This window comes from Podarcis muralis, chromosome 1 (genome assembly GCF_964188315.1).
Source record: "Podarcis muralis chromosome 1, rPodMur119.hap1.1, whole genome shotgun sequence".
In the NCBI taxonomy this organism is placed as follows: domain Eukaryota; kingdom Metazoa; phylum Chordata; class Lepidosauria; order Squamata; family Lacertidae; genus Podarcis; species Podarcis muralis.
The window spans coordinates 22,383,368-22,409,464 of record NC_135655.1 but is presented as its reverse complement, the minus strand read 5'-3'; the positions used below and the strand labels follow the sequence as shown (position 1 = coordinate 22,409,464).

Here is a 26,097-nt window from a genome sequence, read left to right as displayed (position 1 = left end):
AAAACATGAGATTTATGGTTTTGTTACATATGATTTTATTTTGGAGTTGTCTGTTGTAAAGAATGTATATTATGTGAATAAAATAATAAAGGATTTGGAAGTACTGGGGGGGAGGAACCTCATGGAAGATGAGGCTATTAAATACTACTTGTCATACTTGTTCCCATATGATGAAACCATCATCAATATAGTGTTACCACACCTAAAGTGATTGCAAAAAGTGGATTGCAATAAACAAAAATACATTTAATATCAATGTCCTCTGTAGAGATTAGTTTTCTAAGATAATAATGCGTGATCTCAGCTTCAGTCCGTTTTAAAACATGATGGCATCATCATCTGCTCACTATCCACATGAGAAGCAGAGAAGGACACTTTTGTAGCTATCTGCTAGAATTTCACATGTGCAAACACCTGGTGCACAATAAAGGCTTTCCCTTCAGTTACTTCTGAGTAGTAGAGATAATTTCAGGGGTCAGGGATGATGGGAACTCTAGTCCAAAAACAGTTGGGGAAACCCTGATCTGGACAGTCTTGAGCATTTGGAGAAAAGGCAGAAGCTCAAATCAAGCCCGTTAGCATTGGAAGTAGGAGTGGGAAACCCCTTCAGCTATCAGGATCACTCCCATATCTAAAAAACTGGGCGGATTTCCCTCTCCTCAAGGCACTCGCAAAGAGGGAGAAAGCAAAGAAACCTCGGCTACGTTTCAACTCCACGGGCTACTCTATTCATGGCCCTATCTCTAGACACTTCGAACGCCGCCTTTCTACGTAACGGGGGCGCGGCCACCGGGGACGTGCGTGCTCGCGTCACTTCCGCACGGGGTCAGCCGCCTTGCGAAGGGTTGGCCGACGTGGGGCTGACGCCGCTGGGTCCTCGTGCCCGCTGGTTAGTGGCCACGTCTCCCGGAAGATGGATCCGGGGAGCCCTGGCTAGACTGCGGCCTGGGCAGTAGCTGCTGCCGCTGTCGGCTTCTGTCCCGCCTCGCTCCTTTCCTCGGCGTCGAAGGCCCAGCGTGGGCTCCTTGGCTTCGGAGACCTGGGGTAGGCTGCGAGGGTAAGCAGAGGCCTACCTGGGAGCGGGGTTTGGACCCCTAATAATAACAATAACAACAATAGTAATAATAATAATAATGGTCATAATAATTGCAATTAGGTTTTCTACTGTGGTTGTAATTTCGCTGTGTCTTGTGGAGCGGCTAGTACCGCGCGATTGCGATTTTATTTGTTGTTTATGAGTACACCGGCGGTTTATAGTCTTCATTTTCGCCCAAGGTCGCTCACACGCTTCTCCCATTTGATCCCCACAACGGCCCGGCGAGGTAGGTTAGGCTGAGAGGCTGGAAATCAACCCTTGGGCCTAATGGTTGAGTGGGGATTTGAATCCTGGTCTTCCAGCCCGACATCATCATCATTACTATTACTACTATTACTTCTAGCCCGACATCATCATCATTACTATTACTACTACTATTATTAATTTCTTTAAGCCACATTATTATTGTTATTATTATTCATTTGTTTAAAGCCCACCTTTCCCTCTGAAGGCTTTAACCACTATTTTGCACTGGCTCTTCTCTCTCTCCTGCCAATTATTATTATTATTATTATTGGCAGGAGAGAGAGGAGAGCCAGTGTAAAATACCGTAATTATTATTATTATTATTATTATTATTATTATTATTATTAAATTTATATCCTGCTCATCTTGCTGGGTTTCTTCAGCCACTCTGGGCAGCTTACAACATATATAAAAACACAACAAAGCATCAAACATTTTTTAAAAAACCACTTATACAATCAACAAACCAACCAGTAAATCAATAGAAACCAATGATAACAACAAAAACAATAATAAAAATATTAAACAGTTTACAGTTATACCCAAATCAAAATAACCGCCAACCCCAACTAAACATTTAACAAACATCAACCCAACAAAAACAAAACAGGAACCAAAATTAGAACCGTTTAAAACATTTTAGTCAGTTGCCCCAACTCAAGAGTTGTTCAGGAGCCTCTTTTAGAAAGGACACATAGTGGCTTCAAATCAGTGTGAAGGTAAGTAACCTGCTAATTGCGAACTAAGTTGAGATTTAGCAGGTGAACTCCGCCCATAGAGAACTGCAGCAGAGAGATTCTGCCTTCCCCAAAGGGAGATTATTCCAGCTCAGCTGGAAAAGGCACAGGAGCCTGGCCACTCAAAATTTTTTAAAAGGTGGCAACCCTACTGTGGTGGAATTACTGCTGTTGTAGAACTGTTCTTTGCTAAGGAGGTGAGGTGGTTTGCATAGAGAGGAATGTGCGGGTCAAATATAGAAAGAAATAGGAGGTAGGAAGAAGAGGGTTGGGAGCATTGTGGAATTTACTGGCTGCAGTGAGGGCATGGGGCAGAAAATAAGTCTGAGGTAATATCTCTGGGAAAAGATGGAGCCTTTGGCAGAGCAGGATCTGATGAGCAAGATTAAAATTTAAAAGGCAAACAAATAGAATAGGAGAAAAGGAATATTATTGACTGACTGACTGACTGACTGGAGTTTGAGCAAATAACAATGCACATCTCAGTATTTATGCCAACCCCTGGACCCACCCACATGTTGTTTTTATTCTTGAAGCGTGTTCCTCCTGTGTACTAGAAGAAACACCTACACAATTTAATCTACATAGCAGGCAAGGGTTTGCCAAGGTTGTGGCTTTCTAAAAACAAAACAAACAAACAAAAAAACCACTTGTAGAGTGCTATATATTTAAAGATAACTTGGCTGTGGTTTTTCTTTCTTTCCACAAAATGTGTTGCTTTTTCCTCCAGATCTGCAGTAGCAACCATCCCCAGGCCTGGAATACATTTATGCAAAACATCAGTGGAGCAATCACTGGCTGGCAGCTGTTTTCATGATGGTAGAGGTTTAAAAATCTGCTGCCATGATCCAAGGATTTGGTGTTGCCTGCCTGTTTCTGTGATTGTTTTCACGCATTTGCCTCCTTGGATGAACGTCATAGCAAGGGGGAGACTAACCTGGTCCCATCCATTGGGTAGAGGAGCAGCAGTACTTCCCCACACTCTATAAATAATAAATTATTATTATTATTATTATTATTATTATTATTATTATTATTAAACCACTCTGCTGTGACTTTCTAAACTTTGCTTGCTTCCCTCTTTGTTCTCCATCCTTTTCCCTTTTGTATCATATTTATTGGATTGTGAACCTGCCGACAGGGGATCTCTTATGTTTTAATAGCTGTATAACACTTAGAAAGTTTTAGGTTCTTTAAAAGTGTTTCCTAGAGAAATGTAACATTTTTATTGAGGCCAGAATTTCCTCATATGAAGAATAAATTATTGTGTGGATGGACCCTGGATGATGTGTGGTAGCTCAACCAAACAAACTTATTCATATTTTTGACTGATCTTTATTCGTATTTCTGGTCACATTTTCCAGCAGTGGGGTAGATGAACTTGTCTTATATAAATACTTAAACCAGTACTGTTTTTAGCCTCCTTCCTTGGAGAAAACTGTTTGGCATTTGAACTGATGTAATATAGAATTCTATTTGGATTTATTGTAAATAAAAAGGCTGATATGTCCAAATTTGTCTCTGGCACAGCTTCCATTGATTTCAGCATGACTTGTACAGAAGAGCTTCACAGTGAATTTTGTCTTGTTGTGTAAATCTGTCTGCCATTTGCCTGCTTTTAATAATTCTCAAAATCCACATATATACCTGCAAGCACCAAATGTTATGTCATTGCATCCAATACACATGTTTACAGCCAGATCTTCCATAATCTCATAGAAAGTAGTGATTTGTAGAGCAAAAGGAATGCATGGCTGAGCCAAGATGTATCTTTCTTCATCACATAGCTTATGTCCCCATAGTCCAACTCCACCAGAACAGCCAAGGTCGCAAAATTGTATAGTTGGAAGGGCCCATGTCGATCTTCTAGTCTAACCCCTGCAATGCAGGAATTTTTTTGAACCCACAACCCTGAAATTAATAAGAGTCTCATGCTCTACCAACTAAGCTATACTTCTCCCCCACTCATCCCTTTTGCTCACTGAATGGGACATTCTTACTTTCTGTGTGATTGAGTTAGATCTGTGTTGAAACCCATGGATTTTATCCCACAGCCTGTGTCCTGTAGGGCTGCCTTTAAAAGTACTGCTGAGTGAAATGGAGATGCTGTCCAGGCATTGCCCTTCTGCCTGACACTTTCATTGAGGATATAATTTTAAAGAATAAGAGAAATGTTAACTTGGTGATTTGTTGGGTTCCAGCTCCGGTTTATGTGGTGATGGAACAACTTCCTCCACCAAGCTTTACAGAATTGACTTTGCGTGGCAACCTGAAGGAAATGCCAGCTGAATGCTTTAGTTAAAAATAATAATAATCTATGTGTGATCTAAAAATCCCATTGATTGACTCTTTTCTTCTCCCACCAGGGTGGATATTGGATCTTCAAATTCCATATATTTTTTTAACTTTCATTATGTCTTGGTTTGCTGACCTGGCTGGAAAGGCAGAAGACCTTCTCAACAAGGTGGATCAAGGTGCTGCATCTGCTTTGAGCAAGAAAGAGAGTTCTGGCAATGCAAATTACAACAATAGCACCTTGGATGATGTCGGCGAGTTCCCCAAAGTGCACCAGCAGACCCGGGATCAGCAGTATCCAGCATCATCTAAGTCTGGCTTTGTCTCCTCGGCAGCAGATAATATTAAACATCAAAAGGCAACAATCCTGGCAGGAACCGCCAATGTTAAAGCATCGTCCAGGATATCCGTGGAATCTTCCCCTTCCACAGAGGCATCCTCCATGCCCAGACCGTCTTCCCAGTTTGTGAGAAGGAAAAAGTCCGAACCCAACGACGAACTCCTGTTTGACTTTCTCAATAGCTCTGAAAAGGAACCAAATGGGAAAATGGACCTTAAGCGAGAGAAGAGCAGAGCAGCTGCTTCTCAAAATCACTCTCGGACTTCAAGCATCAGCTCCGTGTCGGCAAGTTCGCAGAGTGTCAAAACCGGTGAAGATGCTTCCGTTCGGAGTCAAGGCAATGGTAGTTAAGCATAACTACAGAGGTTAAGGAATATGTTAAAGTCTGGTAGTGGTGAGAGGATTCTGGGCCTTTATTATGATGATTACATGGTGCAAATTCTGATTTCTGTGTTATTAAAGGATTTTATTTTAGGATTTTTCCGCTTGCCACTTTGTGGGGGGGAACCCCCTCAAGGTGGTTTCACAACAAAATTAGTAAAACAAATTAAAAAGATACAGTTCAGCTCATCAAAACTACAACTTAAAATAACTTTTCTACAAGCCATCAATAAAACAGTAGCAGCAGTTAAAACTCTGGATTGGAAATATAGACCAGCATCATTATTCAATAAAAAGGGGTTTTCAACAGTCAAACCCTTTTAAAAACAATAAGTGAGGAAGCCAAACAAACATCCCAGAGGAAAAAGTTTTACGGTGAAGGGGCCACCACTGAAAAGGCCCTGTCTCTTGTGTCTTCTAGCCTGTTAGATCTTACCATTGACCCATGTGAGGGGTCTCCACAATTTACCTTAAGGCCTTGGTAAGATCATATAGGTACATCTGCCTTATACCAAGTCAGACCATTAGTCCATCTAGTTCAGTAGTGTCCACACTGACTGGCAGCTGCTGTCCTTTGTTTTAGGAAGGGGGACATTCTCACCCCTACCCGGAGGTGCCATGGATTGAACCGGGCACCTTCTGCATACAAAGCAAATGCTATATAACTTATCTGCAACCCATCAACCCATCTTCTTGAAGGTGGCAGGTGATCCTTCAAAGAATGTAGTCCCAAGCTATTCAGAGCTTTTAAATTGGGCCTGGAAATGTGCTGACAACCAGAACAGCACCGGTGCTTTATCCTCTGATCGTCTGACTCTGCAAGCTTTATTGTAGTGAACAGGAGCGGTTCCTTTGTGTGCTTCCCATTCATTTCATTACACTGGGGACCTTACTGGGAATTTGCACCCTGTGGGCCTGTTTCTCATTTTAATTCTGAGATCACCACCTCCCCTTTCCTCCTGGTAGGCCCAACCTTCACCATGCATAAGTGTGCACAAATATTCTGCATGCAGTTTTGCACTTCCATTGGGCTTTCATTTTCTCTCCCATGTTGCATTTCCTCCTGCTGAATGCAGGAATCAGGATGCCATGTCCTGGCTTTTGTCTAGTATCTGTTTACTATGCCATTGAAAATAAGGTTAGGTTTTGGGCTTTGTTTGGCTAGCACGTTAGAAAAAAATAGATGGGGCATCCTGTTTCACAGATGTCTCCTACATCATTTTGGATTTTAAAAGATGCCAATGTGCTCCTACGAAGCCATACTGAACAGTCGGTCAGGCTGGTGGGGTGATGAAAATGGTCAATTTTGATGCACATAGTGATCATCAGCCTACACCAGTCCCATGCAACTTTTGGACCACTGAGTCTTGCACACTCCACCAACAGGGCACAATTTTCAGGACAGGGCCATCGAAAACAGCTCCACTCTCCTCAGGTGATTGGAATTGTGTGGGGCTTGGAACACCCAAACAGGGCTATGGAGTAAGGTGGTATCTTTGTATGTGTGGCAGTAATTTTAAAAGAATAAATATCTGGTGTGTCTGACTGCTATGGCAGATAATTGTATTTCATTAGACTACCTGGGAGTCAGTACATAGGAGCCTCTGTGAGGCTTGTTTCTGAGCAGACAGGCATGGGATTACTCTGTTCTGTTCAACGTAGAAAGTAGGTCTGCAAAGAGATGTGCTTGCTTTAAATGTGGCTCTCTGTACAGATACTCTGGATAGTTCCAGTTCTGGACTGGAGACTGATGTGGATGTTAAAAAAGACCCATTGCCAGCTGCAGAAGCAAACCCCAGCCTCGCACCTAACGATGGGAAATCGCACGAGTTGTCCAATCTTCGCCTTGAGAATCAACTTCTGCGGAATGAAGTGCAATCTTTAAATCAAGAAATGGCATCATTAATTCAGCGAGCCAAAGAAACGCAAACAGGTAGAGGATTTACAGCTTTGACATTTCCAGCTATTAGCACCTTTGGAAATAGTTGAGGGTAATACAGCAAATGATTGGGAATTGTGCTAAGATAATTTATGTAAAGCCCTCTGAATACTTGAAACATGCTTTAAAAATTCCAAGTATTATTATTGATATGGGGTTGGATCCAGAGTTCCCATTGGAGGAAATAGCAGGGACATATTATACTGACATATTTTCCCTTCTGAATGTCTTTGCTGGATTCTCCACACTAGTGAGAACCCTGTTTTGTATTTTTACAAGTGTCTTCCGTCCTTAAGTCTTTTTTTTTACACATTTGCATTGTTTTGCTTAATAACATTATTTATTTCAGGTAGTTATAGCCCCCCATTTCCTAACTGTACTTAAGAAATTGATAACACTGGGTTTCGTCCAGGCTTCACCCTCCACAAACAGAAGGGCTACTTCTGTCCATGGATGGCTTTTGATCCAGTGGAAGGATTGTGGTGAAAGAAGCAGGGCAGTTGAGGGAGGCCGCGTTTGTCCCCAGCACCACCCACTGCACTATTTCAAAGGGTTCCCCAGTCTTCCATAGCAGATTTTAGAAGAAGCTCCAAGGGATGCTCTTCTAAAAGGGAGCTGACAAAAGCATCCTCCCTCTTTTGTTGGTGGGAGCAAAGTCTGGATACAAGTCGGTGGTATCCAAGAAACGTGTCCTGTTAGTGCAGGGATTTCCACTGGTGCAATGCAGCTTCCCCTCTCCTTTCTCCACACCCTCCCCAGATCTACTTTGGGGGGCTAGAGAAGGTTCGGAACAGATTGAGGAGGAGGAGAGGGGGAGTTCTGTTGCACAAGTGGAAATCCTTCTGCTGAAGGGGCATGTTGACTTGAAACTGCCCAGTATATCTGAATTGGGACAATGTGGTCAAACACATTGATACTTTCATATTTAGTATCCTAATCACTGGCAAAATCATGTTACACAAACTAACTATTCAAACAACCTTGTGAATCACATTGATGTCTGCTGACTTAAACTTTTGCAGAATTAAACAGTGCCCGAGCAAGAGTTGAAAAGTGGAATGTTGACCATTCAAACAATGACAGGCTCGTTCGGGGACTTCAAGCTCAAGTGGATGATCTGACGGAAGCTGTTGCCGCCAAGGATTCCCAGCTGGCTGTCCTGAAAGTGAGGTTACAGGAAGCCGATCAGCTTCTCAATTCACGTACTAAAGCATTGGAAACAGTGCAGAGTGAAAAATCACGGTACTAATATATTCCTCTTGCCTTATTATTTCTTAACTAGAGCAGGGTTCCCCAAACTTGGGTCTCCAGCTGTTGGACTACAACTCCCATCATTCCTCCTAGCCTGCAGGACCAGTGATCAGGGATGATGGGAATTGTAGTCCAAAAACAGCTGGAGACCCAAGTTTGAGAAACCCAGAATTAGAGAAATCAAGGTCTTTAGGCTTGCTGTCTCTTAATGTATCCTTTTTGCTTATAACATGATTTTTGTATCAATAACCTGATTGTTGGCTTTATCCTTAAAGGCATCAGTCGGATTGCTCTGGCGGTACTTCTTCTGTTCATAAAGGAGAATGCTCATTATATGCTGTGCTGAGGGCCTGATTCATCTGACACATTTAGTGCTGTAGAAGCTGCTGCCACAACTACTACAGTTGCTTCCATGTGGTTTGGCCAGCTTGCATGATTTTGAAACCGAATCTATGACATCTGCAGGTGTGGTTTCGAACCATGGAATCTGCCCAAGCACTCTCTGTCGAGATCTTACTCATGTTCCTTGTGATATGGGAGCCACCCCAGAACAGTGGCTCATTTAAATAGGGCCTAATTTTCACTGGAATGTGCAGCTCCTCTCTGGAGGTGGGGAATGGGCGGCTCCTGAAAGCCCATTGGCTGAAATGCATCAATCCAGGCTCTTTCAGTGTTTCTAAGGGGGTGATGCGAGCTCATTGCACCTCTTGTTTTTCTCAATAACAGCACCATCATTTAGTGTTGCAAGCTGCTTCTTAAGCTCCCTGAGGTATTAAGGCCCAGCTCATTATGTAGTACCGGTGACTGTAACTTAGAAAACAGAACAGATGGGAAATCTGTTTGCATTCTCTGCATTGGGAAGTGTTCCGTTTTAAGGTGGCTCTTCCTCCTTCATTCGGTTTGTAGAAACTGGGCTGAATTCAGACAAATTCGTAGAGGTTAAGGCTCTCAGTCGTTACTAGTGATGGTGGCAATACGTTACCTCTAGTGTCAGAGGTGCCGTGCACTTTTGCCAGGGAACAACAGCAGGAGAGATCTGTTGTCTTGTGTGTGGGTTTCCCAGGTGCATCTGGTTGATTCTCAAGGGAGACCAGAGATTTTTAATCTGATCCTGCAGGAGTCTTGTAAAGTTGAGTTTTTCTTCTCTGGAAAAATGAAAGGAAGCAAAGAACCCAAATGCAGTCACTGTCCTTGTCCAATAACTCATTTTCCTTTGAACAGGCAAACAAACTAGAAAATGTAGTTGGTAGTTTGTTTGCCTTGAGATTAATTTTCCCTTTATAAACTTTGAAAAAACACAGAGAGGGAAAGTATGCAATATAACATTTGGCTCGGTGTCTTGTTTTGTTTTTAATTGAGACTTCTTTTTTGTGAAAGCTAGGCACTAAACTAGAAGAATACTGTGGAGGAAATGTTGAATAGGACTGAGTAGAACGAGAGCAAGGAACCTCTGGCCTGCAGGCCAAGTTTGGCCCAGCTCAGGTCCCGATTTGTTCAGTGAGGCTTTCCCCCTAAACTGCATCCACCTGCTGTCAGATGTGGGGCAGGCAGAGATGCGGCTGGATCATTGTGAAAAATAGGATAATGCAGCATGGCTCATGTCACTGCCCATCAGCTGATGTCTGTTGACTCTAAGCCTGCTAGACCTGCTGTGCAACAGGCTTCCCTGTGGGGAACATGGTTGCGCAGCTCATCCCTTCAGAAAGCAGCTTTGCCCGCCATGTGCTCAGCATTGGCAAGCATAGGGTGGGCAAAGCCCCTTCCACAGTGGTTCCTAAGTGCTTGCACAAGGGCCTCCCATGGGTGGGTAGGATAACCCACCAGTCAATTGTCTGGCACCATAATGGCATCATGTGATTGGCAGGTGAGTTTTCACACTCACCTGTCAAAGTTGGCCTGCTGGATCGGGGACAGATAAGGATCTGGTCCACAACACACACAAAAAAACTTCTACTCCCAAAGTAGAAGTAATTTTACAATACTGTGGAAAAGATGGCATTACTATGGATTGTGTCTTGATATTCTTCACATCTTGTTTCACTAAACCTTTGCTTTCTTCCTCTCCAGAATAATACAGGACAACAGCGAAGGGAATAGCCTGCACAATCAAGCTCTCCAGACTCTTCAAGAGAGATTGCATGATGCAGAGTCTGCGCTCAGACGGGAGCAGGAAGGCTACAAACAAATGCAGGTTAGAACAGCAACCTTGGAAGCTGGTGCTTCACTTCAGTGATTGAGGAACTGCAGTTGACAGAGTGCAGTAAAGTGCCTTCAAATCTTGGCGATGCTTCTCCTCCCTAAGCACCCCTCATGCAGAGTCTGCCCATTTGTCCACCTAGCTCAGTATCGTTGACGCTGACCGGCAGCAGATGTCCTGGCTTTCAGACAGGAGTCCATCTCAGCCCAACTTGTATATAGATTTTATCTCTTAATTATGGATGGTTTGTGTAATAGGTTTTTATTATTTGTAAACTGCCTGGGAGCCTATTGTTACTAAGAGTTATATAGACTTAATAAGAAACAATAATAAATAATGCCTTGCAACTCCAGGGATTGTACCTGGGACCTTTCTGTGTGCTGCCACTGAGCTACAGCCTTTCCATATGTGTATTATAGTTATAATTAGTTGCTATGGAGCAGGATCACCTTTCTTTCTTTCTTTCTTTCTTTCTTTCTTTCTTTCTTTCTTCTCACACCCTCCAGAGCCAGTTTTCAGTCCTCAGGGGAGAGCTGTGGGGGAAAGGGGTAGAATCAATTCCACCAACAATGTCCCTTCCAGTTTTCTCATTTTTTCTCTATGTCTCTTTTTATTGTTTTGAAGTGATAAACATTAATCTTTCCTTCACAGAACGAGTATGTGGCTCGTCTCGGTAAGTTGGAAGCTGAGCGTCAGAACTTGGCTGAAGCAGTTATTGCAGCAGAGAGGAAATCTGCAGAGGAGAAGCGGAGGGCAGATGAATTTCAGCAGCAAGTCAAAATGGCCAAGAGCGGCTTGGAGTCTGCTAGGCAAGAACTGGTAGACTACAAACAAAAGGCTACACGCATACTCCAGGTGAAGCAAATTTATTGGATCAAAATTCATACCTCCCCTCCTTTTTATCTCTTTAAAAATAAAAAATAAAATGTTCATACAAAGTAACCCAAGCCTTATCCGCAAAGATACGTATGCAGTCATGTTTTACTGATAGCTGGGACTGCTAATGAGAACCTTCAGGTATTATTATTATTTACTTACGTACTTACTCATTCCACCTTTTCCCCAGATGAGATTCAAGGCATCTTACAGATTTAGCAGCCTTAAGAGCTGCTAAAAACCTAGAAAAAGCAGTAATTAAAAAACAAATAAACATTGACAAAAATTGAACAATATACATATAGAAAATCTATTTAAACCATACCAATAATTACAATAAAACTAGCATGGCAGCACCCCTTTCATCGAAAGCAGTTGTTTTGCAGCTATGGGGTTGGTTGGGAGGAACACATAACTAGTTACAGAGTTAGTATCCCTCCAAGTAACAGCTGCTGAGGAGGAACCACAGGGAGCTGCCATCACCTTCAAGTCCTGCTGTTGCCAGATTCAAAGTGAGCCCTTCTGGGGTAGTAAATGTAAGGTATTATTTTTTAATGTGTGCGCAATCAAGCATAGACTGTGGTGATTACTTTGCAATTTCATTAACATTACTTCTATATGTTAGGTTGTTTTATGCATGGCTGTAATGTTCATTTTTGTAAAAGAATAAAAATTAAGCAGCTAATATAAATAAGTAAAATTATGTCTTAAATCTCAGTCAAAAGAGAAGTTGATAAACAGCCTGAAAGAAGGGTCTGGCATTGAAGGTCTGGATAGCCAAACCACAAGCATCATGGAGTTGGAGGAACTAAGGCACGAGAACGATATGCAAAGGGAGGAATTGCAAAAACTGCGGGGGCAGATACAGCAACTGAGGACAGAACTGCAGGTATTGTAACATCCATAGCTGCTGCTGCTGCTTCTTGCCCTCTTGCTTACTACATAAAATATCTCAAACCAATTTACATTTTTTGAAAAAGAGTTTAAAACAAACACTGAAAAGAATAAAATGATGGCATTTATCAGAAGTGCTCATCCTGCGGTAAAGGACAAAACCCTACCTCACCTACTAAAAAATGGAACACCACTACAGGCTAGCATGTTGTCATACTATTTGATCCCAGTTAAGAACCAAAATGCCTGGGGAAGGTCTTAACATATTTTCCTGTTGCCTAAAAGTTGGTAGTGTTGGTGCCAGGCGCACTTTTCTGTAGATAGCTAGGGTGGCATCAAGGAACAGACCTGTTCTGCTTTGCACGGGGTCAGAAATGCAGGGTCCAGGTTGGTTAATGTGGCACAAGAATCATGAGCAGAGGAAACTGCCTTGTACCAAATCTTGGCCGTTAGTCTGTCTAGTTTAGTATTGTCTACACTGAGTGCCAGTGGCTCTCCAGGGATTTGGGCAGGCCTTTTTCCAACACTGGTCTAAAGATGCTGGAGGTTTAAATGTTTTTATTGACTGAATAGGGCTTGGGGAAGAGAAAGAGAACTGCCGTGGGGCTCCATTGAGAGGAAAGGCAGGATATAAATTTAATTTAACAACAATGAGAATGGCTGGGGTGTTGCTTTTGAAGCAGGATGTGCCCGATTCAGATCTTCTCTCAGCCTTAAAGCTTGCAGAGTGACCCATGAGCCAAGCCCCCTCAGTCTAACTTAACTCGCAAGGTGGTTATGTGAGAATAAAATAGGATAAGCATACAAAGGGAGGAAAGTGTTAATTACACAAATGTGAGAAATTTCATCTGCACTGCCCCAGTGCTGTCTTCTTGTTCATTAAATTAAACCAACCCTATCTTTGGCCCAATGCTTCAAGGTGGCTGCACTCATTGGCTACAGGTGCTTCCATTTGAGATCTTGCGAGGAGGCAGGGCAGGATGCATAGAGAAAGAGAGCGTGAGAGAATGAGTGTGTGTGTGTGTGTGTGTGTTCATCTGCCTCCTTTCCCTAGGATACAGGACTGGGTACCTCCAGCTACTGGCAGAGAGATTTGAAGCATTGGCCACCATAGATTAAAAGATAGAAGTTCAGAGTACACAGAGCAGTAGACCTGGAAGAGACTTCAAATGACATCTGGTCCACCCCACTGTCAGTGAAGGAACTCCATTACAGTATTGCAGCACTCTGATTAGCGGCTATCTAGCTTCTGCTTAATCTCTTAGGCAAGAAGTTGGCCTTTTCAGTACTCTAATGAAGCACCACCAGCACATGACTCAGGAGACTGCATGTGCAGTTAGCCACACTTCTCCATAGTCTCTGGAGTTGCTCCCAGTGGGACTGCCTTGGCGCACAAGCCAACTGCTGAGGAGGAATAGTGTGTTGCAAGGACCACCCTGCAGTTATCACACGCAACCAGTTGTGGCTGGTGAGGTGATGCTAGTGGGGCACCATCGCGCTCCCAGTTTCCCAGCACAGGGAGTTGCTGGTGCTTACTAAGAGGGGAGAAGCTTGGCTCAGTGTGCTATGAAGATAGGGCCACTTGCTCCTGCTCATAAGCGTTGCCATTTATGAAATTGCATACATAAGTAACATTTCCTTATCATGCAGGATATGGAAACCCAGCAGATAAACGAAGCCGAGTCCACAAGAGAACAGATTCAAGAGTTGCAGGATCAAATTGCAACACAAAAAGCATCCAGGCAAGAAGTGGAAGCTGAACTAGAGAGACAAAAACAGGTAAGTGTTGGAGAGAGGTTATCATTTCGCCATACTTAAATATTTCCTACCACCCAGAAATTGAAAAAACGATTTTGGCTGGTGAACTGCATGTCTTTCTGAGGGAACTGAGGAAGGTGTGATTAACAGGTGCTTATTGAGCCTGCTGAATGAGGTCTGTGGAGCAGGACAGGATTATAACTTTTTATTAAACAGACTTTTAAAATTAAAAATCTTCTAGAATTGCAAGGATTTGAGCCTCTCAAATGTAGGTGGTCATTAAATTCCCTGAGCCCATAAAGACCCCAGCTACCAAACCAAACTCTAGACAAGACGAAGAAGTGCTGTTGGTTTGGGTTCGTTTCTTGGAATCTCGGAGTATGTGTTCAGCCATTTTGGATGGGGTTGCATTCTCCCCTCAAAATCAAATTAAACCACCAGGGAGTGTTCCTAGATCCAGTCTTACTTCCGGAAGGTCAGGGAGGTTGTTGGCTGTGAGTGCCCTTTCCTTGAGAAGCCACAATCTGGCCAGAGTCATTCATGTCCAGGCCACTTCCAGTTTGGATTACTGCAATGTGCTGCCTTTGAAGACTGTTTGGAGCTTCCGTTTGTTTTGCACATATGAAAGTGTAAATTTTGCACATTTACAATAATTGCCTGTTCACTTCCTGGCTCAGAGTGTTCGGTTTGATCTTTAAAAGCCCTAATCTTGGTAGAAATCCAACTGCTTCTATAAAGAGCCAGCGCAGTAGATAAATACAGTTGTGAATGCTACTAAATGATACACTGCAATGGTCCTGCAGGCAGGGACATGGAGTGCTTACCACCACAGCTATGGTGTTCATACATTAATGGAAATCATGGTGTGCTTTTGCACATAATTTTGATGTTATGAACCCTTGACGAGGTCAATGAAGAGCCCTCAAAAAAGGGGCTCTTTATCTAACCTGATTCAAAAGGCCCTGTCAATGCTCACTTGGAAACAGATCGGTTTCCCTGTATCTCATGAATCTTTCTCGTTTGTTTTTTGTTTTCATCATGTGTATTGTGAGATGAAGACAAAGTCATGGGGAGTGAAAAAAGGTTTAATTTGCTTTACCTGGTTGGAACTCTCCATCTTGCAGGATTACTTGTCCTTCCAGAAATTCCATATTAACTAGAGAGTGGCAGGCTGAACTAATGAAAAGGCAAAAGATCTACGTTTGCTCTCGGAAGGCGGCTGCATAATGTTTATTATTATAGTATTATGAAGCCATATGGTGTGCCCTGTTGCAGTTTGATGGACAGTCCGTTTTTAGCCTGTGCTTTGGCTCTGAGGTGGAAACTCTTAAATGAGTATTGGGTGTAATTCGCTTCAGCCTTCTTGCTTGTTATTTCTAAGCAATACTTGGGTTAAATAGTTTGAAAATGAGGATGAAATCTGCCAACAGTGTAGTCCTGCTTTATAGTCATTAAAGAGCACTTACTGTACATGTCAGGTAGGTGCCATCGCTCTTGTCTTTTGGCATCTGTTGAAGACTTTCCTGCTTCAGAATAGAGATCTTTCTTGGTCCGTATTGGATTTGAAAATGATGTTTAATGCGTTTTAATGGCTCTTGTTCATTTGTATGTGCAAACAAATTTGAATTTGGTTTTTATATAAGTAGTGACTTTTAATTGTATGTATATATGCATATGTTCATAAATGAAATAATAATCGCAGTACTGAGCACAAGGGTGTGCAGCCCTTGATCCACTTACTGCATGTGACCGGAGAGACACTTGTTGCTTAAATAATGCCTTTCTAGCCTGCTGAATAAGTCTGGAATATGTAGTGCAAACTCCCTCGTAATCAGGCATGGGGAACCTGTGGTCCTTCAGATATTGAGGGAACCATAGCTCCCATCAGTCCCACCCCAGTCATGTTAACTGCATGCAAGGGGGAATGCCAGTTCACTCAGGCCTGTTTCCATAATAGATGTCCTCTCTGCTGAGCAGGTTGCTCAGCCGTCCAGTCCTTGTGAAGTGACAGGCCTTTCAAATAGACTGGCAAGGGCATCTGCCTTTTTGGGACAAAGGAAACACTTTGGAAATCTAAGAAAGTGTTGTGAGCACCACCAAATTCTTATTTCACAGAAGAAAAACTGGAGGTGCTCAGAATCCCTCTCCTAAACAGGCAAAACTCCTATATACACACACACTCCTAAAGTGCAGGTGGCCACTAAACTCCCACTCACTCTACCTGACAGAGTGTTATATTGCACTTTTGGAACCATACAGAATATGTTTTGGGCAGTATTAATATTCCAAGAGGCAGCCCCACATTTGATGTACTGGGTAGCCTGGGGTGGCCCCTGCCAGTTTGGTGGAGGGGGCTTCTGTCCATACTCTTAAGGGCCAACAATGCCCAAACACTTCTCCACAATCCCCATCCTTAAAACACATTGTTATGGATCTCCCAGGCCCATTTCATTCAAGGTCTTCATCCTGTGTCATACTCGTGCTATTTCACAGTGCCCCGAGTTGTAGTTTCCAAGAAGAGGCATGTTCTGAAAAGGGCCCCTGATCAAGTTCTGCTCATTTGTTTCCATATTCATAACCGGAGGATGTTGCTAACAGGCTTGGGAGTCTGTAGGTGTCTCTGTCACCATGCAGAACTCACATCAGATGAAGCCAGTGTGCAAGGAATGCCAAGAAATGAGGCAGGGGAACATCTAGATGTGAAACGTCAGCTTTTCACCACTAAAGAAACAAAGCGTGTTGGAGCTGTTCCCCCCTTGTACCATTCTTGTGTGATCAACCATTCATCTATATGGCTGGCACTGCATTCCATTGCCCATAATTTTATTCAGCCTTGGATAGCCTAAACATGCTTTTTCTCAACTCTGACGTACCCTTTCAGCTGTGGATGTGGAAACAACAATCCATTGGTAAAAAGCAAAGGGACCTGGTAGTGGCATAAGGAAGCAGAGTTTGCTTAACCATCCCATTTTAACCATCATTGCTGGATACATTTCTTTTCCAGGAGCTACGTTACACTGAAGAAGAACTGTACCGGACAAAGAATACTCTGCAGAGTCGGATATCGGACAGAGAAGAGGAAATTCAGAAGCTGAGAAACCAGGTAACTTGAGTAGACTTTAATTCTTTTCATAAGAAGGGGAGAAACATAGAAGCCCCTTGACCTCCTTGGAGGAAAGGTGCGATGTAAATGTAGCACAACAGAATTATTAGCCAACGTACTGCTGGTAGATGCTGGAAGAAACCAAAAGCTTCCTGTGAAAGCACATAAATGCTTTGGATGTGGGGGGTGCTGGCATCACAGTGGGACTGCTCCAGATTTTGGGTTGGTATTGGGGTTTTTTGTTTTTTAAATCATTTATATTAAATACTGGCATCCTTGTACCTGACATTGCTTGGGACTTCAAGTTGTGCAGTGAGTGATATTGCTCTGTATCCTTGCTTGTGTTCAGGAAATTGATTTAATTCATGCCACTCTTATGTGATCGTCAAGATGTTTTCATCTCCTCTATCCCTTTTCCTCTACCCAGCTGACAAACAAAACACTAGGTAGCAGCAGTCAATCGGAATTGGAGAATCGGCTTCATCAGTTGACGGAGACACTAATTCAGAAACAGACCATGTTGGAGAATCTGAGCACAGAAAAGAACTCCTTAGTCTACCAGCTGGAGCGATTGGAGCAGCAGCTGAAGACTGCCCAAGGTCCTTCAACAAATGGCTCCTCCATTAATATGGTGGGAATTGACGGCGGCGAAGGTAAAAATGGAGGCATGTTGACGACTAACAACCATCTTCACTAAGGATGTGTGCATTGTAAATAAATTCATGTTAGTACATGGATAGACTGGGGAAATACCTGGAAGCTAAGCAGGTTGTGTTGCTTTCCCCCCTCCAGTTAGAATCCAGTGGGACCCACACCAAATGTTGCAGTGGATCTACTCTGAGTATGAGTTGGTCATGTACAGTAGTTTTAAGAGAAGCAAGTCAATGACTGTGTAGGGCTTTTCATTGAACTCTTGTTAAACATTTGATTACAACCAGTTTACATGTTGAAAGTTTAACCTGCCCTTTTGTAGAGGTTAGTGGGCTACAGGAAGACACATGTAGGTGTTTTAATTCCTTTTCAAGCAATTTTGTTGCCAATATACCAGAACTTTTCTGCAACATATTCAAAATAAAACCTTCCCTGTTTTTGAAATGTTTAAGCTTGGAAGGAAGTCCTCCTATAACTTTGATTATTTCTTTTCATTATTCTATCTTGTATATTTTTGCTCAGTCTTTTGAGAAATGATAAATATTCTAACCCCCCCCTCCTATTTAGTTGTGGTCAGGTGCTTAATGATAGTAAAACTACCCAATGCAGTCATTAGCTTGCTTCTCTTAAAATTGCTTTTCACTTTAAAATCAAAGTTTATTTTGATTTGATTTTCTTGTCTTAAAAAAAAAAAATCTTCAAAATAATTATGCATGGTTGGGGGCTATCTTTAGCCCCCCCCCCCCTTTGAACCTACTAGAAATTATAAAAGGTTTTGTGGGACTGGAAGTGTGAGCCAGTCAATTGAGTGTAATTAATCGGTGACTTCATCAATGACATATAAAAATGTGGATTTCAATTACAATTGTCCCCAGTAAGAAATTTCATTACTCGTTACATTCTAATGTTCTTAATGCAATCAGTAAACTCAACAGGACATTCCATCTTATCAAAAGTTATTTTAGCAAGGGAAGTCTTTCATCTAGACAGAGCTGTAGGAGAATTGTCAGAATAAAAAGTATTCCAGCACCCTTCTAAGGCAGTAGTAGCCCACTCCCAACTCAACAGATTTAATCCCATCATCTGGACTAGGGTACCACAGTCCAGGACTTGGAAACAAACAAGGTGTCTGGTGCCAGAGTTAAAAAACAACAACTGGTTTAGTAAAAGGCTACAGATGACTTGAGCAAGTTGGCTCTGCTCAGCTTTCAAAGTACTTTCAAAATGCAGTGCAGCGCAGTTGTAAACCAGTTTACTCTGAAATAAGATGCACTGTTTCCATTGAGGCTTACTTTTGAATAACTGCATCTTTATGATGGCAGCCTTAATTCATCATTTGGCTGCAATCAAGATAGCTAAAACTCCTTAGTCAGTTTACAGTCCAGCTTTTTTGTTTCAACGCCCCTGCAGAAGAGTTGGGCCTGTGTTGTATACTTTCTTCCCCTTCTTAATACATTTAAGTCGTAGCATTTCCCCCAAAATGAATCTCATTTATCTGTCAAAACAAAAAAAATTCCTTCCAGTAGCACCTTAAAGACCAACTAAGTTAGTTCTTGGTATGAGCTTTCGTGTGCATGCACACTTCTTCAGATATGTGTATCTGAAGAAGTGTGCATGCACACGAAAGCTCATACCAAGAACTAACTTAGTTGGTCTTTAAGGTGCTACTGGAAGGAATTTTTTTTGTTTTGACTATGGCAGACCAACACGGCTACCTATCTGTAACTCATTTATCTGTGTACACGAGCTTAAGATGTGCTCCTTCTGCTATCCCAATTGTGTGTACACATATCCTGGGATTTTTATTCCATTGCAGGGCACTCGGTGTGACTTTCAAAATATGAGCTTGCTGTTGAAGTCAAGTAGCATCTAAGCTGGGTCTTTCAAGTGTTGTGTTTGGGTGGTATCCCAATAGGTCCTACTTAAGAGTAGAATCATTGAAATGAGGGGACCTAACTTAGTCATGTTGGTTAATGTCAGTGGGCCTGCTCTTGAGTAGGACTATAGTCCTTTTCACTTTTTGTCACAGTAATGTCAAGCCATATGTGGATTTTCAGTATTACCGACTGGTTGATGAATTCTTTTTTCTGCTACTAATTTTTTTAATTGTTTTTAATCTAGGTGCACGCATGCGAAATGTTCCTGTCCTTTTTAGTGATCTTGATGTTAATGCAGCAGGAATGTATGGCAGAGTCCGCAAGGCTGCCAGCAGTATAGATCAGTTTAGGTGAGGAATTGAAGCCATTGTGATTTTCTGCCTTTTCCTCCCCACCCCACCCGTCTACTTACAGTATCGGCTAGTAATATAAACATAATTCTGAAAAACCAGCAAGGTGAACGAAGGTCCTGAATCTGGTACATGCTCATTTTAGAAGTAAAGAGCCCTCCTTGTTCTCTCATACAAGCCCACTGATCTGCATTCTTCTGCCACCACTGCTCTGGTGGGGCAGGAATCATTCTCATTGTCCCATTTCTCCATACTCTTTGAAACCTCAAAAGGTATTCCGTGTTAATCTTGAAAAGTTACAGGTGTAAACAAATGAAAGTTGTCTCTGTAAACGAACAAGAACCTATAGATCAACCACCTTCTTCTAGGGATTTCAGAATCTATCCCCATCTGTGTGGACATCTTTGTTCTGTTATGTCTCATTTGATGGCTTAGAGCTGGGTTGAGGAACTCCCGCCCAAAGGGTGGATATGAACCACAGCCAAATTTTATCCAGGAAGTTCTCTCCTGCCCATCAGCTATTTAACAGGGAGCATTTGGGATGGAAAGGGTTTGATGTTCTGCAAAGTATGCCATTACAGATCTTTCTTCTGTAAGAATTTCTATTACAAGAAGGTCAAAGAAGAAGGGGAGATGTCTCAGCAGAGAGGTAGACCTTCGTTCTTTGTAAACACGCAAAATGCGTCCATGCATTTTGCTATTGCATGCAAAAAATTTCCAGGATGCAGTTGTTTTTAGAAGTTTGAAGCTTTGATTAGCTCTAAGGACTTGCCGTTCTGCTGTGAATTAATGCTTTCAGCTTCTTTTGTTAGGATTCTGGAGTTATTTTTGCCTGTTGTGCAATCAGGAAAGATAAACTGCTGGAGAGTGGCTCTTTTATTTTTTACAAAGTTTTTAATGGAGAAAATTGAAAGTGACACTTGAGTTGCCAAGATTTAGATATATGTCCATTGCGTGTTATTTTGTGTGGGCCTTACCCCACCTACTACTGGAATACAACCCTCCCCCCCCCCAAGCCTCACCTCTGGATACTGCAACCTATTCTCATGACTGTGGCAGAATGCTTATTTCAAGCCTAATTTCAGCAGGGCATGGGAACCTGCCAGGAACATGTCAGGAGTGGGTGCCCATAGGCTTCGTGTTGCCAGCCCCTGTCTTACCAGGTTGTTGTTGTTTTAAAAATTAACCACTGCTGCATAAATGATTTAAACAGTAGTTCATGGCTGCAAGCTAATAACCATATATTATTCCCTAATGTTGATATTGCATTTGGTTGCAGCATTCGACTTGGAATCTTTCTACGACGGTATCCGATCGCAAGGGTATTTGTGATCATTTATATGGTGAGTCTGTTTCGCCTACTTTGAAAGCACAGCAGTTTTATTCCTTCTTACATAATAAATAATCTTCATCTGACAGGCATTGAGTGGCATGTACAAGAAAAATGGGATGTAATTAACGTTGGCAGTTGAGCATGCTCTGTAAGTAGGTTATGCAAGCTGCATCTTGGAATCATGCAGCGCAATAGATGCTGGCTGTTGCCTTTTTTGAAAAGGTCTTGTGCTTCAGTGCAGCTTTACAGTTGGCTCTTAACTCGTAGTATTAATAGTTTGCTCCCTTGAAGTAGCAATATCCTGTTTCTGGCATTAGTAGTTGCTTTGTTTGACTTAACACTTGCTTTTGGTAGAGCAGCATTTCCGACGTGGAAGCCCTGTGGCGGTGCAAGAGGCTAGGAACTGTCAAAGGTTGAAACAGCCACATGGCAGTCCTGAAGATAAACTTTCATGGGGAGATCTCTTGGGTTGAATGCCTGGGACTGCCTTAAGAGAGGAAACTGAACATCCTGTTCCATACCCTCACCCCAAGCCCATCACAGCAAACAGCCTGCAGGCAGTTTGTTCCTGGAAGCTCAGGACAATGCCCACGTTATGGTCACAACCCTGGAGCTGTCTTGCCGTAGTTGTGCCTCTCTTTGTACCCTATCACTGTTTAGACCTACAACAAACTTTATTTTTTTAAAGAAGATTTTAATAATAAAAATTATACTTTTTATCCTAATTTAAACTAAAAAAATAAATAAATTGTGATTCTGCCGCTGTTGCTGCCAGGATCCTTTCGATTTATCTCACAGCTTCCTTGCAGCTAAAGCATACAGTACCATCCTATAGGTGGAAACCAGAACGGACAGAAATGCCGTTTACCTTCCCACCGCAGCGGTACCTATTTATTTACTTGCACTGCCATGCTTTCAAACTGCTGGGTTGGCAGGAGCTGGGACAGAGCAACAGGAACTCACCCCGTCGTGGGGATTCGAACTGCCAACCTTCTGATTGGCAAGCCCAAGAGGCTCAGTCATTTAGACCACAGCGCCACCCACGTCCCTACTTGGCCCATTTAGCTCAGCATTGTCTCCACTGACTAGCATAGGGGCCCTGCAGAATTTCAGCCAAGGGACATTCCCACCCTACCTGGAGGTGCTGGGAATGCATGCAAACCAGATGTTCTATCACTGTTTTCCTGCTCAATCATCACGGCAGATAAGATATTGGGGGGGGGGGCGGGGCGGGGTATGCCATGATTGTCCCAAAAGAATGCATCTGTTTTGCCTCTACAGGGGTGAATAAATTTCCAGCGCATGTAAAACTCCTGTCCTTTTCCACTAGAGGGAACTTCAGCCTCTGCTTTGTCGTGGTATCTTGCCTTGTTATATAAGCAATCCCTTTTTGAATTTCATCTGTCTCTTTTGGTCTCTCCACTTGTCGTAAAAATGACTTTCTCGAGAGCATATTACTGAGTGTCTGAGATTTTCAATTTTCTGGCTTCACAATAGTGACATACTGCAGGGGGCAGGAAAAACACTTCAGCTGAACACTTATATGTCGTTCCTCCCGTGCCAGTTCCAAATATTAAATGGGCCATGTTAATTTTCCCCCATCTTTTAAAAGTATTCAGACCCAAAAGTCCACTCCCACTTAACAGTAAAATCTTTAGATTAATATCCCAGTTCAGTTAGCATCTGCAGTGTATCAGCGGGGGTTCGGCCTTCCCACAATGTAATCTATAATCTCTTCAGCAGCCATTGTCGCTGCCCACGGGAGACTCTCACAAGGTCACTGTAGTATTTGAAAGGCTTTTCATAACGTGTCTGAAACTGCACTTTACTTTGCCATCGCTCAGAGCCCTTGTCGTGACTAATGCAAGTGTGTTCCTTCTCGGTGCGGTGAAAAAGGGGGAAAAGTCAGAATTCATTTATTTTGTATTGCACCAAAAGCTTTTGCTTTAACCATTTTGGCATCTTGGGTAGGTAGAGAGTCAGTGTGATGCAACAGATAGAGCATTGAGAAGAACTGAGTTCAAATCCTCCGTTGGCCAATAAGCTGACTGGGTTTACTTTGAAGTGGTCTCTCTCTCTCTCAGCCTAGCTTACCTCCAGTATATATACATCTATGGGGCCATTCTATTTTTCCTTCAAAAAGCAGATGAAAGGATAGCATGGAATGGCCCTATGTATGCATAGGTGAACTGCTCAGCAGAAGAGCTGATATACCAGGGGTCACCAAACTTTTTCAGCAGGGGGCCGGACTATATTTTTTTGGGGGGGTGGGCAGGAAGGAAAAAATTCCTTTGCCCCACAAATAACCCAGAGATGCATACTTCTCAAAACATGATTTTATGGTCCTCTACGGCCATACTACCCTGAACACGCCCGATCTCGTCTGATCTCGGAAGCTAAATAACCCAGAGATGCATTTTAGATAAAAAGACACATTCTACTCATGTAAAAACATGCTGATTCCCGGACCGTCCGCGGGCTGGATTTAGAAGACGATTGGCTTCTGGGCCTTAGTTTGCCTACCCATGTGATATACAAATGCAAATGGATCTCTGTGCTTATGGCATTCCCCCCCCCCCCCCGCCGCCGCCAATGCAAGTTCCCCATCTGCACGTGTGAGGTTTTATGGGGAGCACATGTCCCACTGCTGTTTCCTGAGTGGAATTGGATGAATTTCCCCTAACGGTGCAGGGCTTTGCCTCAGGAGTGGGATCCAACATAGTGCAAAGTCTCTCATTCCACCAGATCATTCCTCTCCTCTCGTCTCCCTGCTCACTCCCTAAATCTTTTCTAGGGCTCCCCCCAAAACATCTGGAGCAGATTTGGAAATGGTGTGTGCATGGGGGGTGCCCAGAGAGTCCAATTCTACAAGCTGAAATCCATGTGCTGACGGGATGCGGTAGTTGAATACTGCCCAGGGTGTTTGGGTTTCTCACAGTTCCTAGTGTTGTGCTCTAACTCCTGTTTCTCTCTTGCCAGGCGCTGCTTCACCTCTGGGTCATGATTGTTTTGCTCACCTACACCCCAGAAATGCATCATGATCATCCAAGTGGGAAATAAAACCCGATTCCGGAACAGAAACATACTTAGTTTATGTAACCTTCATTGGCCAAGGAGAAACCCCCCCAACAGCTGACTGCTTGCAAGGGGGAGAAGGGTTTTGGCATTGGAAAACAGGACAGCGGCTGCATTTGTTTCCTTGCTACTTTGGCAAACTTAAATTATTTGGCAGGTGATCTAATTTAAGTATCTTTCACTTCCATGAGACAAAAGCCATATCCCTGGGGGAGAAGGCTATTCAAAGAATTCTAGCCTCTGTTCTGTCTTTCGTCACTCCCTTAGCGTTGCACACACTTACGAAGCCTGTGTAGAGCAACACCATTTTTTGAAAGGTATACATGGATATGGGGCACACTGTCTTTTTGATCCTGCAGGAAATGGGCTCTAATCAGGGAAACTAACTGTAATTAGAAGCTAAAATGAACTTCCATTCATTATTGCACCTTTTAACTTTGTAAATATACATTTAGCTTTTCTTGAATAAGCTCTCTCACAGACCTGACGCCTGCTTCTCAGAATTTACCTTATCTGTAAATAGCTTTAAAGAGAAATAAAGAATATATTGTGCATTGCTTTAACTTTGGTCCTTCAAAATTTTGGAGTGTCATCCATAGTAATGCAGAAAACTGATATTTTTGAACCATATTTTGATAGTCATGTATAGCCGTGTACATATGCAACTGTTAGATTTGAGTGCCTTTTGTTCTTTGCATCTTTGCCATTGCCCATCAGTTGCCTTATTAAATCTTTCCTGTCTTCAAATTTTCATGGTATCAATCTTAGCATCATGCTCATTTAATAGAAAGAAAATATTTATTTATAAATTCAAACACATTCAGAAAATGTGTTGAGGATTGATCATTAAAGGGGTTGGCAGCTGGCAATAAAAGCAACCACCAAGCTTGAGCTATTTTTGACCACTGTTGATTTCATGCAATTTGTATAGCCTCCTATATATATCTGTGGTCTATTGATCTGCCAGTGCAAATTTCCTGTGGTCTTTTGACTTGCTTTCCTATTAAGAGACTTTTCTTCCTTTTGCTTGTGCAGCTGAGAAACACAACAGTGATTAAGGTGAAGGGAATTAGACCTTTTGGGTGTGAGGAAGGGGTATGGGGCAAGCCATCAGGCCCCTTTGGCTTCCACTGGAATTTATTCTCAGACTGTTAGACTGTTCTGATGATAAAATCAAAGGAGCATCGGAAGCAAGAAATATTGTAGCAATGGGTGATTTCACACAGACTGGCTACATATATGTTCCTGTTAAAATTTCTAGATACCCTAAATGACTGCCCTAAAGCAGTGGTCCTAGGCTGCAACTCCTGTAGCCAAGCTGGTGCCAAGCTTTCCTTTGGGCCACATCAGTGAGGCTGAGAGAGGGGTCTTGTCATCTGGACAGCCCAGAACCTCCATACACGCTGCCCAGGCTTGCAACTTGAGGAGGTCACATTGGTGCTTGCTAACACAGCTGTTTTGTTTCACCCCTGGAGGCAAACTCCATTGTCTCTTAAGACAGACTGATGCCAACAAGAACAGTTGGACATGGAACCAACTGTTCCATGGGTGGGTGACCCTGGACTTAAGTGGGTTCACACTCAAGCCCAGTTTCCCCAGATACCCATTGGTGTTTTTCCAGGCAATAGGCATCTGGTGCAAAATGCAATTTTGGTTGAACCAATTGGGAGCAGTGACAATAGGAGGAGTTGAGCCCAC

The 26,097-nt window shown here is 42.7% G+C and overlaps 1 protein-coding gene across 2 annotated transcripts; it reads left to right on the top strand.

Annotated features, from left to right (window-relative positions):
• The first annotated feature begins 838 nt into the window (after positions 1-838).
• Positions 839-24,962, top strand: GOLGA5 (golgin A5). Of its 2 annotated transcripts, none has more exons than XM_028717267.2 (13): positions 839-1,044; positions 4,446-5,057; positions 6,810-7,028; positions 8,057-8,276; positions 10,353-10,476; positions 11,134-11,337; positions 12,077-12,247; positions 13,903-14,031; positions 17,015-17,113; positions 17,541-17,766; positions 19,886-19,991; positions 21,271-21,334; positions 24,304-24,962. In XM_028717267.2, the coding sequence occupies exons 2-13, from the start codon at positions 4,493-4,495 to the stop codon at positions 24,382-24,384; spliced, it is 2,208 nt and encodes a 735-aa protein (XP_028573100.2). In that variant the 5' UTR covers positions 839-1,044; positions 4,446-4,492; the 3' UTR covers positions 24,385-24,962. The 2 variants fall into 2 exon arrangements, with proteins under 2 accessions (XP_028573100.2, XP_028573091.2); XM_028717258.2 differs by having other exon boundaries at positions 839-1,057.
• The last annotated feature ends 1,135 nt before the right edge of the window (positions 24,963-26,097 follow it).

What these genes read in the sequence shown, in the direction of transcription:
- GOLGA5 (XM_028717267.2), top strand. Translation starts at nt 4,493, where the DNA reads ATGTCTTGGTTTGCTGACCTGGCTGGAAAGGCAGAAGACCTTCTCAAC. An exon ending in AGCAGTATAGATCAGTTTAG is followed by an intron (nt 19,992 to 21,270) that starts GTGAGGAATTGA and finishes ATTTGGTTGCAG; the next exon opens with CATTCGACTTGGAATCTTTC. An exon ending in TATTTGTGATCATTTATATG is followed by an intron (nt 21,335 to 24,303) that starts GTGAGTCTGTTT and finishes CTCTCTTGCCAG; the next exon opens with GCGCTGCTTCACCTCTGGGT.